At 44.2% G+C, this 17,615-nt stretch overlaps 1 protein-coding gene across 4 annotated transcripts in view; it reads right to left on the bottom strand.

The window, feature by feature from the left end:
* Window positions 1-17,615, bottom strand: part of Nub1 (negative regulator of ubiquitin like proteins 1) — a 31,333-nt gene that overhangs the window by 3,906 nt on the left and 9,812 nt on the right. For all 4 annotated transcript variants that reach the window (XM_078040843.1, XM_005326683.5, XM_078040844.1 and 1 more), the window contains exons 6-12: window positions 15,618-15,800; window positions 15,342-15,433; window positions 13,615-13,721; window positions 6,765-6,951; window positions 5,826-5,933; window positions 5,042-5,194; window positions 708-854 (exon numbers count right to left, since the gene is read on the bottom strand). In XM_078040843.1, coding sequence (XP_077896969.1) covers window positions 708-854; window positions 5,042-5,194; window positions 5,826-5,933; window positions 6,765-6,951; window positions 13,615-13,721; window positions 15,342-15,433; window positions 15,618-15,800 — 977 coding nt within the window. The remainder of the gene's footprint in view (window positions 1-707; window positions 855-5,041; window positions 5,195-5,825; window positions 5,934-6,764; window positions 6,952-13,614; window positions 13,722-15,341; window positions 15,434-15,617; window positions 15,801-17,615) is intronic.

Genomic DNA, 17,615 nt, shown 5'->3' with positions numbered 1-17,615 from the left:
AAGCTCCTTTGCATCAGGTGCAGTGGCCACACCTATACCAGCTGCTCAAGAGGCTGAGGCAGGAGAGTCAAGTTTAAAGCCAGCCTCAGCAACTTAACAAGACTGTCTCAAAAAATAGCTCAATAGTAGGAGCACCTCAGCTGGGCACGGTGGTGCATGCCTCAGGAGGCTGAGGCAAGGGCTGGGGATGTGGTTCAATCCCTGGTAACCCACCACCAAAAAAAAAAAAAAAATAGTAAGAGAACCTCTGGGTTCAATCCAACTGTACTACAAAGAAGAAAAAAAAAGAAAGGAAAAAAATCCCCTTTGCCAATAGGTACTACCTATCAGATAAAATAAGCCAAATAAAAATTTAATTTAAAAAAATTATAGTAAAACTTGTATCATTCTCTTCTGTTTTGAAATTAGGAAGTTTATGCCATTGACATCAAACTCTCTGCTGCTAACAGAAACCCTACTCAGAGTCCTGGCCTGCGGACTGCCCACGTAAACATTTGCTACACTCCTGAGCCAGCAGGCCTCAGCGGAGAGGGAGCCTGGACCCATCCTTCTGGCTCTGCCACTCTGCTGATGACACAGAAAGCCAACCCTAGGTGCAAAGCAGCAATTAGGAAGGCGGCCCAGCCGGGAGTGAGCACGCTGCAGAGTGCAGGAAGCGGGGCTGGCGGGACAGCAGGAAAGGGCAGCGCGTCCCAGGGAGGGGTCACCTTCAGAGCCTCGTCCAGGTTCCCACCGGCCTGATGGAGGGCGTGCTTGGCTGCGTGTGTGGGGTAGCCCATCCCCTTCAAAGAGTTGATGCTCTCCAGGCGACGCCTCTTCTTCTCTTTCTCCTCTTTCCTGATTTGGGCCAGTTCCTTGGAGAAAACAGCAAGTCCCACTAAGCTAGAGGCTGAGATCTCACAGAAAGTAAAATCCATGCTCTGCTGGGTTCTTGAGGTCAAAAGGTGAATAACCAAACAAAAAAGAAGGAGGGGCTCTCTCTACCTACCCTGGACTGGTCAAAAGCAGCAGAGCCAGGGCAGGGAGCTTGGGGAGCTGCTGCAGAGGCACGGAGGAGGAGCCTCCCAAGCCCAACACTGCATCAAGAACCTGGCAAGCACTCAGGTTCGGAGGCTGCCAGAGACAGGTGGCACACCTCTTCCAGAGGAGGGCAGAGGAGCTTCAGCACCGGGAGGAGCACGTAATGATCACCCAGGGAGCCATTCCTCCTGGATGATGCCAATATCACTGACCCACCTTCAGGATGCTCAAGGGGACAATGGCCATGTAACCCTGCTTTTTGGAAGAGCTTGCTGTTGCTGTGCAGGAGCTGGCTGCAGGAATTGTCTTGTCCCTTCTCCCAGCACCTGGCCTCAACTGGGAGAATTCTATCACTGACGCATAAAAACATCATTTAAGGGGCTGGGGATATGGCTCAGTTGGTAGAGTGTATGCCTCACATGCACAAGGCCATGGGTTCAATCCCCAGCACCAAAACAAACAAACATACATACCAAAAAAAAAACCATTTAAGAAGGAGTTTTGGTTTTTTAATTTAAATTTTTTCCAGTACTGGGGATTGAACCCAAGGGAGTGCAGTACCACTGAGCTACATCCACAGCCTTTTTTATTTTTTTGAGACAGGGTCTTACTAAGTTGCTAAGGCTGGCCTTGAACTTTTGGTCCTCCTATCTCAGCCTCCCATGTCACTGGGATTACAGGTATGAGGCATCACACTGGCAAGGAAAGGGAATTTTAATTGCTTCAAAATACAAATCTGAGGCTGGGAATGTAGCTCAGTGGTAGAGTGCCTGCCTAATATGCATGAGGCTCTGGGTTTGATCTCCAGCACTATGAAAGACATAAAAATTCAAACAAACAAAAAGAGGTTTGAAAACCACTAATCTGATTCAACCTCATCACTCTGTCAACAAGGAGACAGAAACTTTCAAGATGCTGAGTGATGGTGCCAAGGTCACAATGACCCATGGCAGTGAACACAGGGAAAGCAGTCTATGCTCCTCCCAAGATCCACTCCTGCCTTTGGGGCTGAATCCAGCTCCAAGCACCCCTCTTCCTTGATCCTGAAGCAGCAGAATGACCTCATCGCTTAGGAAACACCACAAATTTTAGGTGGCACCAACATTTCCCTCAGGTGTCAGAAGGAAGACCAAGTGGAATGGGTGGCTGCTGAGCTACTTCTGGGGACAGAGGCTAACTTTTGTTCCTAACACAGGAGAACCTCTAGTCAGCTCCCTGGAGTACGCACGACACAAACTCTTACCTCTGCCTCAGCTGTGATGCACCTGTCCCCACCCTCCTGATGTCTGCGAAATGCCCTGGGTGTCCAGTCCTAATGACTTCTGCACATCATAGTGGGCTTCATCGCCTCACCTTTGGACTCAAAGCCTGCAGGGGCTCCCTTCTCCCCTATCAGCCCACAGCTCCTTATTCCTATCTCCCTAGGCCCTACAAAGGCCTCTGAGCTGACCTTGCCCTGCGACTGTGTGCAACCACACAGCCAGCAAGGTTCCCGCATGCCGCCCCTTTATTTTGTTCACACCCCCCACACCAGAGGCCTTTACCCAGCCACATCCTCTGCTTCCAATTACAGCTTCCTCCATTTATATTCTAGAAGGCAAAGAAATATGCACAACACGCATGCACAAAAACCCTGCCAGCAGTGAGGAGCCTAACCAGAGTTGCCTGACCCAGAACTGCAAACAAGCCGGGGCCTCAAGGACACTCCTACAATCACAAATGCCGTGTCAGGTTCATTTTAACCACATAACCAAACAGGAGAAAATCACACTATTCTGGAACATTCCTCTGTACCTTAGCAGGAGTGACAATGAGTACTGCACTGAAATACTCTGTACACACACCTTCTGTAAGAGTTGGGTTCTGAAGGACAGGCCTGGTAAAACAGGCTGTGGGACCTCCTAGGCAGAATTCTCCCAGTTGAGGACCATGTTGTACAAGAAAATACATACTTTTAAGAACTACCCATGATGTAGAGCCTCAGGAACTGAGGGGCAGTCTTACCTTGCACTTGAGCTCCGGCTCTGTGGGGCACTGTGTTTGTCTTTCCAATATCCATTCTACGCCTCCCTAGGGTGTGGGGGGCTGACCCAGCTCCCCAGGTGGGCTCTGAATGGTTTACGTCAATATCTGCTGCCACAGGCCTAAGCCCATCAGGTCTCACAGTCCCCTGGCCTCTGTGAGTGGCCAGTCTGTGAGGTGCTTAGGACTTCCAGGAGGATAGCACAGAAGGGAGGCAGACAGACCATGTCCTTGGCAACACGGATAGGCCACTGAATCAGCTAACCCTGAGACCATCCCTCTCTGGGGCTTTACAGGCCAATAAACCCCACCAACTTCCTTTTCCATGAGGACAGTCTCGATTCTTTTGTGTTGTTGCTTTTAACAATAAGCACCCCAACTACAACATCCACCAAGGGGAAGGGTGAGCAGGCGCAACTGCTCCATGTGTGCTGGTGTCTCTCTGCGTTTTCTCCAAGGGCTGAAACTTATCAGCACTCTACTTTATTTAAAAGTCAGTCTCTGAGCCAGAGTTCACACTGCAAAATGAGAATTATTCATCCCTGGCCTCACAGGTGGTCAGAGGCAGAACTTAATGACATTACTGTGAAAATGTTTTGTGAATTATAAAGTATTATACAATAATATTTTTCAAATGACCTCATTTTAAAATACTGGCTTTCCAAATACTAAAGAAATCTTTTCCACAATGAAGTAAAAGAAAAGTAATAAATGCATTGTCACAAATATCTGCTTTTCTTTTCTGTTTTGGTCCTGAAGACTGAACCCAGGGGTGCTCTACCACTGAGCACCATCCTCAGTCCTTTTATTTTCATTTTGAGACAGGGTCTCACAAGTTGCTCCTCCTGCCTCAGTCAGGTCTGGGAGGCCAGGAGAGGCCACCGTGCCCAGCAATGTCTGCTTCTCTGTCAGTACTGAGTTGGACCACATGCAAACACGCAGAGCCATGCTTTTTAGTCACTGCCTTTACCCATCGCTGATGTCCACAGCAAAACTGGTGGACCATGACTGATGGTAACACTCGTGTCATGAAAGAGAAACCCAAAACAGCCCTTTTGACTGGCTCTCCTATAATCTGACCCATGAATCCACTCCCACCCCAGAGCCAGGCAGGCCAATGACAGTTGGCTTTCCTGCCCATTCCCACAGCTCCACAGGCTGCTGTCCTCCTAAGGATTACCCTTATGTTCAGCAAAAAAGGAACCAGGGATACATATGTGAAGATTCCAGAGAAGGCTGTGGCTGGGGTTCACAGCTAGACCTCTCTGTGAGAGGCTATTGCCAACTTCTTGTTCTGGACAGAAAAGTGGGCCTATTGCTAATAGCCCATCATTAGCTCTCTGGACCCCAGGTCCTCTGCTGTATAGAGAGCATACATGAAAAGATTCTAATTCCAAAGTTCTAAAGCTTTCTTTACTTGTTTTGAATAATTGTAGCTTTACACCTGTGCTTTTGTAACATGATGCTACTTGTTTCTATGATCTGACTTGTGTTTGTAGGCAAGAACACAATCCCAAACTATCATTCTTGCCCCCTGAGAAAACACAGCCCCCTTAAAATGGTTTCAAGAAAAACACCACGGTGGCTGGGAATGGGGCTGAGGCTGGGGCTAGGGCTCGGTGGCAGAATGCTTGTCCAGCACATGTGAGGCACTGGGTTCAATCCTTAGTACCACATAAATATAAACAAATAAAGTCATTCTGTCCATCTACAACTACAAAAAAAATTATTTTTTTAAAATACATCATGGTGTCTAGAGAGAAAGAAGAGACTGCTTGTGTAACCTGCCTGAAAGTTGATGTAATCAATAACCAAAGTCACGCCTTCCTTTCCTGATCTGGAGTGGTAAGGAGATCCTATTGCTAATACTTCCTATGGGATCGTCTCTTGTTCCGTCATACCTGAGGGAGCTCAGGCACTTCAGAAATAAGCTCACTATGCCTCACCCTTCCCAACCTCCCAAAAGGCACAGGCATCAGCATGCACGTGAGGTGGGTACCTCTCTGCGGTTGGAAATATGCGTGGCTGCATGATCCACATTCCCTTCGCAGGCCCGCAGGCCAAGCCGAGCCTCCTGGGCGGTGAACCCCAACTGCAGCAAGTTGTGTACTTTTGACGGGTCGATGTATAGCTCTTTAAAGAGCTGACGTGCCTACAGACAGGGAGAATTGCAAGAATCATGTAACTACGAAAACATCAAAGCCCAACACAAAGCTAAAGCCTAAAAGAATTACTGCAGATCAGATTTTTTTTTTTTAACAGAAACTCTAAACTCATCCCCTTATTAACCAGAATAAATTGAAGCAGAAAACACTGTCTCTGCCTGCAGAGCTCACCCATACCACAATACGTGCCAACAGGCTGAGTGCTGTGGGAGCGACCACACCGTGACCTGCGTCTTTCTGTAATAAAGCTGAGGCCTGCTCCGACTCTCCAGCCCCTCTGCTGGTGGCTCTCCAGCCCCTCTGCTGGTGGCAGAGCACTGACAGGAGCAATCTGGGATGCCCCGCAGAGCTGTTACCCGGTCCTGCCTGCTCACCTCTAGACTGCTGGGTGAAAGGACAGAAACATCTGCCTGATTAAAGTCACCGTCTCTTGAAGTGTCCTTATTATAGCATCTGGCCTGAATCCTAACGGATACAGATGTGTTTATAGCACATGAGGGATGGGAGTAGGAAAGAGATGCACATTTCTCACAAGTCACAAACTGCCAAGTTCCTCAACATTTCACTTCTGGGGATAAGAAAAAAGCAGGTGGAAATGCCTACAGCTTCCTTTCTCACCTTGTTGAGGTACTCGCAGGCCTCTTCTCCATTCCCACTGTGATAGTTTCGGATCCCCTGAAGCAAGTAGAGTCTCAAAAACAACACCTTCTCTTTCCCACAGTTGCCCTAAAGTTATTGGTAAAAAGGATAAAACCGTCTTATTTATAATCATTGGTGCACAACGCTCACAGCCATTATTCTGTCTTCGTAGTGTCAAGGTAGCAACGCTGCTGTGACCATAGTGTCACTACTGCTGATGGCAACGTGAAGGCCCCAGGCACGTGAGTGCAACACAGGGCCAGGACACCTATCTCAGGCCATCCAGGAGAGGGGCCCCTTTGCTTACTGGAGAAGGTGGTGAAAATCCAGACCAGGTAGAGGCTATCATGCCCCGCGGGATTCTGACAACTTGAGAGATCAGAAAAATCCTTACTCAAGTCACAGCTCTTGGGTTATAACTGATTTCTGTGAACCATTACTCTAGAATTGTGTGTGTATGTTTGGTGTTTTTTTTTTTTCTTAGTTGTAGATGGACATAATACCTTTATTTTATTTGTTTACCTTTTTATGTGGTGCTGAGGATGGAACCTGGGGCCTCCCATTTGCTAGGCGAGCCCTCTAACACAACCCCAGCCCCGGGATGTCTATTTTTTGCATTTATACCTTTCATCAGATGCTACTGAATGTGAATATATCACAGGTGCTCTCCTGGTCAGGTGATCATGAGTGTGTGTAGGGGGCATCCATGATCAGAAAACTATGTTCCCCTGGGCTAAATAGAGACCAAGGAAAGAGCCAGACTTGTAAATCACTTAACAATTTTTTTAAATATAGCTTAAAAAGAGCATATTACATACTACTATCAGATAAAAGCAGCAGTCTAAATAATTTAGCAGGAACAAATACAATTTCCAGAAATGGGCTCAACAATACAGAAAACAAATGATAGTAACATACTTTTATGTGCACCAGCCGCTGGTGATTTTCCCCATAACAATTTTTAAAGCATTTCTGGGCCAAGTCTAGCTTTCTTTCTGCATCATCCAGGCATTCCAACTGCTCCAGGCGGAAGTAACACCACACTATGTCCAGCTGCAGCACAGCGTAGTTGTCCACGGTGTCCAGCAGCTCCCTGCAGCACTCGCTGGAAGGAGAGGGGACCACGTCACAGACAAGTGGCACTAGTTACCTTTTGAGGGTATTACTGGAATTCTTTCCTGGTTCTTGATGTGTTGCAAAGATTGCTCAAAAACAAAGATCCCAGCACTTACAAGGGGAGCTGTATTTATAATCTGAATCTTTTCAACAAGGAAAAAAGAAATTAGGGCTCAGGAATAGCAGCCTAAAATCAACTGCTCTAGGATGGAGGAGGACAGACACACACACCATACCCACTTAGCAGGCTGGGAAAGAGGCCTCGCAGGAAGCGGAATCCAAGGCCACTGTCAGCACCCCTCAGCAAACAGAGGAGACCCAGCTTTGCCACAGTGGCTGCCAATTTTGACTGCAAATCAGAAGCACGGAGACATGAACAATCTTTTTCTTTTCTTTCCCTTTCCCTCTTTTTTAGACCAGCAGTAACAGAAGTCTCTCGGGAAGGGGCCTAGATGCTATTTTCTAAAATCTCTAGGGCCAATTTTAATGCCCAGGAAGAGTTGAGAACTACTGCTTTAAAAATAGAGTCCCCCAAATCACTTCTAAGAATGCCTCAACTGACAGAAGATTCTAATAAGGCCTTCAAGCTCAATCATATTCACACTGGGAGGAAACCATCTAGAAAACATCAGCTCTAAGTTGGCTAGCTGATTTCTCACCATGTGCAGACTGAAGGATACTTTGTAGCTGAGATAGTGGGCTGAATCCAGAAAAAGGAAGACACATAAGACAATAAACAGAAGTCAGTTTAGTCTAGAAAGAATGTAGATTCTGTCTGCACAAGATTATTTATTTGGATTTTAAGTGTAATTATACTAAAATTCATAATGCAAATCTAGATCTTTAGTCTTCAAAAAGAAAGGAGAATACCTGGAACCACAAATTTTACACTAAGAAATTCTAAAGGGTTTTTCTGTTTTCACTGTTATCCTACTAAATTAAGATTGCTTTTATATGAAATGATAGAATGCACATGTCCTCAAGCTTCCTGTCTTACAAACGAATGTTCAGCAAAGAAAAATGAATCGAGTCTGACCTTGTCATTTACCCCTTAAAACAGTGGTCTCCCACGGGTAAGGCCTGTGCACAGTCCAGTGGGGGTAGGAAAATGTGTTCAAGCAGGTGCTTTACATTTATTTGTTATCTCTGTTTCTCCAAATCTGTGGCTTGGCCTAAGAACTCGACTTTGAGGGGAAAAGAAGGAGCCTGTGAATTTGACCCAATCTTTTACTCAAGAGGAGACCTCCCAATCTGCCTCCTAACATGTTCAGGTTTCTGTAAGAGATGGTCCTGCCATTCACGGAAATGGACTTTTGTCACATTTTCAATTTCCTACAGACTCATTTAATAAGCATCAAGACAAGGACATAAATGGCCTCATTTCAGTTAAAATATAATGTGTACTCATCTCAAGTGTGCCTCAGAACTGAGAATATGTGCAGCCAAAAGCCAAAAACAAAAACACATCTCCCACTAGAGGAGTGCATTTTATTCTATTCATTTTAGGAAATCAGCTTCTACATATTAATTCTGAAACTGCTAGGCCTCTATTTGAACCTAATCATGTAAGTTGGGCAAAAAGTTGTTTTTTAAAAACCTAGAATAAAATTGTGTTTGTGGGATTGGGAACTAAATGCAGGGCCTTGCATGTGCCAGGTAGGACTTCCCCACTGAGCTACACCGAAGCCCTGGGTATATCTTTATTAATATTTCTTTGATTTACAATTTCAGTAGCTTTAATATTCCACACTGCCACATGGTGTGGAGGCACAAACCTTGTAGTCCCAGAGATCTGGGAGGCTGAGGCAGGAGGGACTGTAAGTTTGAGGCTAGCCTCAGCAACTTAGCAAGACCCTGTCTCAAATTAAAAAATAAAAAGGGTTAGGGAAGGGGCTGGGGTTGTGGCTCAGCGGTAGAGCACTCGCCTAGCATGTTCGATCCTCAGCACCACATAAAAATAAATTGTTAAAATAAAGATACTGTGTCCAATTATAACTAAAAAATAAAATATTAAAAAAGGGGGTTAGGGAAGTAGCTCAGTGATAAAGTGCTTGCTTACCTTGCATGAAGCCCTGGGTTCTATCCCTAGTACCACAAAAATAAAACACTATCAGTAAATTCTCACAATAAAGCAACATTAAAATAAATGTATGACATTTGTTTAAATAAAATCTATTGAGCCTCACTTTAGAAAAACTACGTTCTGTTTGGGCTTATGATGATATAACAATGATGATGATTTTGGTATTGAAAATTGACCCCAGGGGTGCTTAACCACTGAGCCACATCCCCAGAGTTTTAATATATACATTTTTAGTTGTTGATGGGCCTTTGTTTTATTTATTTATATGTGGTGCTGAGGATGGAACCCAGTGCCTCACATGCTAGGCAAGCGCTCTGCCACTGAGCTACAATCGTATCCCCCCAGCCCTTATTATTAATAGGTTTCACCAAATCAGGAAAAGTTCCAGCCATTATTTCTTCAAGTCCCTTGTGCCACCCCCCCACTTCAGGACCACCAACTGCACATGTCAGGTTGCCCAACCTGCAGGTGCTCTGGCATCCTCTTCCCTGTCCCTTACCCGGTTCTATTTTCTGTGTCATGCTAGAGTTTCTACTGCCCCATCTTCACATTTTCTGAATTTCTTTTCTGCAGTGTCTACTGCAGTTCACCCCACCCAAGGCACCTGTCAGACACTATTTTTCCCTCTCTTAAATTTCAGCATGAGTCTTTTGCATGTCTCCCAGGTCTTCATCTGACACACTCGAGCCCTTCTATAACTTCATGAGTATTTGGAATGTATTGTTTCAATGTCCCTGTCTACTGGTTCTAACTTATGTGTCACTTTTGGATCTGCATCTGTTAATTGGTTTTTCTCCTCAATATGGGTTATAGTTTCTGGTTTCTTTGCATTCCTAATTTTTTTTTTAGTTGTACATGGACACAATACCTTTATTTTATCTATTTACTTTATGTGGTGTTGAGAATTGAACCCAGTGCCTCATACGTGTGAGGCAAGTGCTCTACCACTGAGCCATAACCCTAGCCTGCATGCGTGCTAATTTTTAATTGGAAGCTGGATTATTTCTGTGTTGCTAAATTACTGAGCTTTGTTAGGGCTGTACTGAAGTTACTTGAAAACAGTAACTTTAATCTACTGTTCAAAGCTGGGTTTTAGGCTCTGTTAGGCAGGACTAGAGTAATCTTTGGGGTTAATTTTGCCCTATTATTGCGGCATGACCCATCTGAATGCTCCGTCTATGATTCCAAGTTGTCCACTCTGGCTGGTGGGGTACAAACTGCCCCTGCCTCTGTGAACAGACAGGACTGTTCTCTCTGCTTCGTTCAGGCAGTTCCTGCCCAGTTTGGGGGTGTCCCCACACACATGTGCTGAGTACCACCTGTAGACTCAACAGGGCTGCTCTAAAGCTCTCTCCTCTCACCTCCTGGGCTCTCAGCTCATCAACTCAGAGGAACCATGAGGCTCTGCCTGGGTGGGCCCTCCTCCCTGTACTGCTGGGAGCTGCTCTTTTATACATTTGTTAAGTTTCTGAGGTGCTTCCAAGTGAGCGGGTAAACAGTCCCTGTTATTCCACCTTGGCTAAAAGCAGAACTCTCATTTTCAGTTTTAAATAGGAAAGAGGGATGGGAGTGTAGCTCACTGGTAGAGTGTGTGCCTAGTGTGCACAAGCCTAGGTTTAATTCCCATACCACAAATAAACAGGGAAAGGAACTATTTTTGGTCACACTACCCATCATACCCCAAGACATGCAAAACTATGACAGAACTTCTAGCTTACTAGGAGAAGGTAGGGGGGAAAATTAAGTGGGAAAGAAAACAGAACAAGTTTCTTGCACCTAGATTGCTGGCTGGCATCACAGTTCGTCTTCTTCAGGATGAGGTTGCAGTCACACAAAAAGAAAGCTAACATGTTGGCCAGAATCAACGGATCCTCAGGAAACCAACAGCATTCTCCACTGTTACAGTTTGGATCTGAAATGTTCTACAAAGGCTCGGTCCTAAGGTGGGGGGAACCTCTGAGAGCTGGAGGTTAGTGAGAGGTCTGAAGGCATTGGCTGGACGTGTACCCTGGAAGGGAACTGTGGGACTCCAGTCTCTCTCTCTTTCCAGCCACCCGAAATCAAGTCAAGTCCCTCAGTCAAGTCCCCACCACCATGATGTAATACACCACCACAGGCCCAACCAATGGGCCAAACAATCAGGGGCTGAAACTCCCAAAACTGTGTAAAAAGAAACCTTTCCTCTTCATAAGTTGATTATCTCAGTTATTTGTTGCAATAATGGAAATCTAACACATCTACTTAAAAAGAACTGACAGCCATTACTCGATTATTGTATCTAGTACCTACTGAATATGTCGATGTACTATGAACTGAAGATACATTTATTTCTATTCAGGGGTTCTCTTGAGACTTGAAAATTACTTTAAGGTTTTGTCCACCATAGAAATATTAAGAAAGACTGACACAGATGAGCTCAGATCATCCATTTCTTGACAACTGGTAAAGCTGGAGGATGAGTAAAAGGGAGTTCATTATACTAGTTTCTATTTTTATGCATATTGGAAATTTTTGATAATAACAATTATAGGCACAATTATGAAATAAAATGAAACATTTACCTGAATTTTAAGGACCCAACTTAAGATCCCTTGTCTGCAGCAGCACAGAATGAAGCTGACACCAATAAGGAAGCAGATACAGACAGAGCAGGAGGCCCCAGAGGCTCCCAGCCCTGTTCTCCCTGTTCCCAGCCTCACTCATCTCCTCCTAAATATCTGGGACAATAAAGTCCTTCTTTGTGGAAGTTAGCTTAAGTTGGGATTTGTTTAAGACTAAAAGGCACTGACCAAAGCAGCCAGTAAACTACGTTTGTATTTATCTTTTTAAAGTATAGAGGATTATCTTAGGAATTTACCAAACTGGAAACAAGTTCACACTGAAGTTAACTTACTTACTTTCTTTTTTGATACTGGGGATTAGACCCAGGGGCACTTAACCATTGAGCCACATCCCAGCCCTTTTTTGTATTTTACTTAGAGACAGGGTCTCACTGAGTTGCTTAGGGCCTTGCTAAATTGCTGAGGCTGGCTTTGAACTCTCAATCCTCCTGCCTCAGCCTCCTGAGGTGCTGGGATTATAGATGTACACCACCACGCCCGGCTGAAGTTAACGAATATTAAGTCTACTTTACAAATGTTTAATATGCTGAGATTATATAGTCTCTAAATGCAATTTCCTCTCCTATTAGGAGCTGGGTACAGTGGTGCACACCTGTAATGCCAGCTACTTGAGAGGCTCAGTCAGGAGATTTACAAGTTTAAGGCCAGCCTGGACAACTTAGTAAGACTGCATCTCAAAATAAGATTTACGAAAAGGGTGGAGGGTTTAGCTCGATGGTAGGATGCTAGCATAGTATGCATGATGCCCTGGGTTGGATCCCCAGTACCATGAGAGGAAAAAAAAAAAAAAACAGACTCTGGTAAATTGCTGATCTCAGTGTGGAGACTGTCTCAGAAATGTGTCTTTGGGCTCCAGAGATGAGAGTCTACAGAGACTACCAAGATTACATTAACAGGGCCAGAGGAGCAATCTGCTAACAAAGACAGCAAACTTGTACACCAAAGTTTGAAAAATATCATGTTTTGTGTTAAAACTCATTAGTTAATACTAATACTTTTTTAAAAAAGAACATAAAAACTGACTAGTCACCATTAGGGGACTGGTTGATTCTGAAAATGAGGAGAAAGAAGCCAAGTGCTTTGATCTCTTTTTTGTCCAAAACCAAATAGCTGATGAGGAAAAAATTCTTGTTTGTGTGCTACTGGGGATTGAACCCAGGGGCACTCTACCACTGAGCTACATCCCCACCTTTTTTTATTTTGAGACAGAGTCTTAAATAAGTGGCTGAGGCTAACCCTGAATTTGTGATCCTCTTGCCTCAGCCTCCCAAGTTGCTGGGACTACAGGTATACATCACCATGCTCAGAGAGGAAAATTAATTCTTTTCAGACAATTCTAACAATAAATGCAGAAGGAATAACAGAGTATCAATATTTTGCATCCCCTAATGAAACAATGGATTTGGGGAACAACCATCAGCATCTACATGAAAACCATCAGGAGACATGCTCATGGGGAACTTTGGAACAGACAGGTCAGGCAAGGAAATGTTTCTTGTAAAAAAAATAAGTGCATATGCTTATATAATTCTTTCCTGTCCAGGGAAGAAAGGTGAATTAGAAATACAATGGGAAGAAATCATTCACAACTTGTCTACTGCATAACTAATCTTCTACATCGACCACTCTCAGTCTGAAGCCACAGGGAAGGGAGGTGCTGGGCATAATCTGGACCACCTTTCTTTTTTTTTTTTTTTTTTTTTTTTTTTTTTTTTTTTTTTAAAGAGAGAGTGAGAGAGACAGAGAGAGAGAGAGAGAGAATTTTAACATTTATTTATTTTTTCTTAGTTCTTGGCGGACACAACATCTTCGTTGGTATGTGGTGCTGCTGAGGATCGAACCCGGGCCGCACGCATGCCAGGCGAGCGCGCTACCGCTTGAGCCACATCCCCAGCCCCCTGGACCACCTTTCTTAAAATTGGATTTCACCAAGTACAAAAGTGCCTACCAGAAATATTTGTCAGCGTCCAAAAGGCATGGCAAGGCTATTCCATATTCTTTTCTTTTCAGGAAAGCTCGGCCCTTCTCATGATATCCCATAGCTAACATAAGGGCCTAGGAAAGAATATGGATTTTTAAAAAAATCACTTTAAAATATAATAAAACAAATTATATTGAAAGTATATTAATTCTAAAGAAAACCAAATAAGATGAAAACAAAAAGCAAGATCACAACTCAATCTAAAAGCCAAAGTTAAGAAAAATATAATTGAAGCTTAATTAAACACTGAAGCCCCAATTCACCGTGGCTGACGCGAGCACAAGCAGCACCTGTCCCTTTGTTTCTAGTTTCTCCTGGTGTCTCTGACCTGGGTCCACTCCAAGTACTCTATGAGACTGCACATACGCATACAAAACAGCACCCATTCATTCTTACATCCTCTTTTTAAAAAGTGGTGGGTTTTGTTTTGTGTTGTTTGTTGTTTCAGAGGAGGCCTCAATCTGTGCCTGGTCTGGTCCCGAGCTCCTGGGCTCAAGCGATTCCGCCTCACTCTCCCAAGACCCTAGAATTACAGGGCAGGACACATTGCCTGGCAATCACTTTCCATTCTCAGTCATCATGGCTTTTCTGAAATATATTTCAACTCCAGTATTTCCAGAACCATTTTTTAAAAATTGCCACAGAGGGCTGGGGCTGTAGTTCAGCAGCAGAGCACTTGCCTAGCAACGCTAGACACTGGGTTCCATCCTCAGCACCACATAAAAATAAATTAAATTAAATAAAAGTATTCTGTTCATCTACAACTACAAAACATTTTGTTTTAATTGCCTTGGTTTGGACAAGTGTCCCCCAAAGGCCCACATGCTAAATAAAACTTGGTCCCCAGGATGGTGCAATGGGAGGGGTGGGGCGGGGGTCCTTAGGTAATTAAGGGTGCACTCTCAAAGGGGACTGTTCGATTCTGGCTCCTTCTAGCTGATAACATAGTTTTGCTCCTCCACATACTACCACCATGATGTGCTTGCCTTGCCACAGGCCCAAAGCCATAGGGCCAACTGATCATGAACTGGAGCCTCCAAAACTATAAGCCAAAATGAACCTTTCCTCTTTATAATTATCTAAGGTATTTTGTTACAGTTATGAAGGGAAGCTGCCAAAAGTGATACAAATTTTTTGAAACTCATTGATTTTTTTATATTTCAATTTTTATATAATTTATGCCTTATAAAGATTTTTTCAAAAAGATCTAGATATCATCATTTACTATAAAACAACTATAGGTAAATAGACGCCAACCTTTAAAAAAAAAAAAAAACTCAATCCACTGACAGTGCAACATCAATTCACAAAGTTCTGACATTAAAACTTACATTAAATCAGGCCTTGAGGCACATGCATGGCTATAGTCCCAGCTACTCAGGAGGCTGGGTCAGGGGATCACTTAAGCCCAAGAGTTTAAGACCAGCCTGACTGACATAAAGAGGCCCATCACAAAACACCCCAAACCCCCAAAATTTAACTTTGTTAATTTTAAACACAATAATTTAAATAGCAAAACCCACTTCAAACTGTCTCTTAAGACAGATAAACTAAGATTAGCTAGACCCCTAGTCATCAGAGCTCTTCACTGTAAGAAGCTACTGAGCCTTGGCTGAGAAATGGTAACAATACAAAACCACCTCTGTTATGACAGCAAATCCAAGAACAAGCCCCTAGTGTCTCCTAGTACTTACTTTTCTCTGTGACGGAGGGATTTTGATGGACCTGCCTGTCTGGTTTGCTATGTCTAAGTACGGTGTGGTTTCTGGATCCACCACCATCTCAGCTGCAACAAAACCAAAGAACTCTATTAAATTTACAGTCAAAAGCAGAGAGAACATTGCAAAAGTTTAAGACTGCAGGGAAGAAACCTCCACAAGGGACGTGCACACCACCACACTCTGGTCTGTGTAATCCCTGCTGCCTTCATGTATCCAAGTGAGGTGGCCAGTCCAGAGCTCTGCTGATACCTCTCTCTGCCAGTATCTCCAGTCCTCTCTTTGTCCTCTGAATTCGTTTTTCTTTTAGTTCTGCCTCATTCTGTTCTTCTTCCTCTGCCTGGAAGTTCTTCCGCACATCCTCTTCAGACTGCTTCAGCTCCAGCACCATCGCCTTGACATTGTGAGTCACTCCTTGCTCTTCCAGGCTTTTCCCTGTAAGCATCAGATTGAGCATCACATAAGCTCAGGGGGAAACAGTCCATTTCTGAAGTTAATGGAGTTCTTAAACTTGCATCAACACTTGCAAACCACAAGGCCACATAACTGGCAAAATAAAGCTGAAACTTGGTTGTGTAACTGTTACTATGAAACAGTGTTAAAATCATCCAGTGGAAACGGACCCAAGTTCAATTTCCTTTATTCTAAGACCAAACCGAAGCCACAAATATTTGGGAAACTATTACAGGGAGAGCTAGGAAGTATAAAAGAAAAACAAGAAAGTATAATTAATACACAAATTTTCCTATTTTCTAGTTGAGAAATAAGACACAACTCAGAGAGATGGACAGGAAGCCTCAGCACAGTAGTACACTATCAGAGGTGATCTCCTGTCAGTTAAAAACAAAGATCATGGTCTCCTTCCTTTTTTTTTTTTTTTTAACTGTGATCCTGAGTGAACTACTTATCTTCCAGGACTCAGTTTCCTCACATATAGTATAGAAAGGATGGCAAAAAAAAATCAATGAAACTGAACCAAGGAAAAAAATGACAAAATCAAAAACTAGATCTATGAAAAAGTTGTCAAAATATAAACCTCACAAAAATTATACCAAAGATGCACATAAGCAAACAAAATTTAAAAGAGAAAACACAGATACAAACGTATTTTAGAATAACAAATACTGTGCTATAAATAGATTTGAACACATTCTGGAAATATTTAGTTGGACAGGGGCTGGGGATGTGGCTCAAGCGGTAGCGCGCTCGCCTGGTATGCGTGCGACCCGAGTTCGATCCTCAGCACCACATACCAACAAAGATGTTGTGTCCGCCGAGAACTGAAAAATAAATATTAAAAATTCTCTCTCTCTCTCTCCTCTCTCACTCTCTCTTTAAAAAAAAAAAAATATTTAGTTGGACAGATGAAAGTCCTCATACACTAAACTGATATATAAGAAAATGCTGAATATCCCTGTAGTCCAGAAGCTGGGAAAAGCACTTTTTCAACAAAACACAAAATGTAAAACAAGAGATTTGATAACATCAAAATCAAGGATTTCTGTCCCATGAACAACACCACAACAGAACAGAGATTAGATGACAGAGAAATGGGATCTGTGATGCGTAAGACACACAGTGGCAAACGGCTGGAGATGGCACAGGAAGGGAAGGCGAGAGTGGCCATGAAGGGCCACAGCGCATCAAGCTGGAGACAACTGGATTCGTGAGGCCCCAGAACCCACTGGAAACCGATCAAACCACAGGACTGCAGGTACCATGGCAGAGCTGATGCCTCCCAATCTCCACTCACCCTTGCACCTAGCCCTCCCCTCTGAGCCAGTGATCTGTGAGGCGCTACAGGAGATCCCTCCCCAGATGGACACCTTCCCATTTCCTTAGGAGAAACACTCTAGGACCGAGTAAGGCAGATCTAGTCCCCTGAATCAACAGCTGCGCTCGGGGCATCTGGGGCTCAAGAAGCCTGTGTCAGCCACCCCAGGTGGTCTGATGTTACCAGTGTCCTTCCTTCACCCACTAAGCAGAGGAGCAACTCTCCCCACCACCAAGTTACAACAGGCAGAAATGTCTCCTAATGGCAGAATGAGCCTGGCTGAGGACCACAGCTGTGACTTCAGCGCTGACTCTGCCTGCCCTGCAACCCCTGGTCTTCCACACTGGGCCCCTCAATCTGGGCCCAACATGAGGCCACATCAGCCGGGGCCTCTCCCAAGTCTTCCCTCTCAGCACACACAGACTGTAGCTGACCTCGTGATGAGCATCTCTCTTCTCCTCTAGCAAACAGCAGGC

Source organism: Ictidomys tridecemlineatus, chromosome 2, assembly GCF_052094955.1.
Source record: "Ictidomys tridecemlineatus isolate mIctTri1 chromosome 2, mIctTri1.hap1, whole genome shotgun sequence".
Lineage (NCBI taxonomy): Eukaryota > Metazoa > Chordata > Mammalia > Rodentia > Sciuridae > Ictidomys > Ictidomys tridecemlineatus.
Note: the sequence above shows the minus strand (reverse complement) of the source record. Positions and strands in the feature narration are given on the sequence as shown.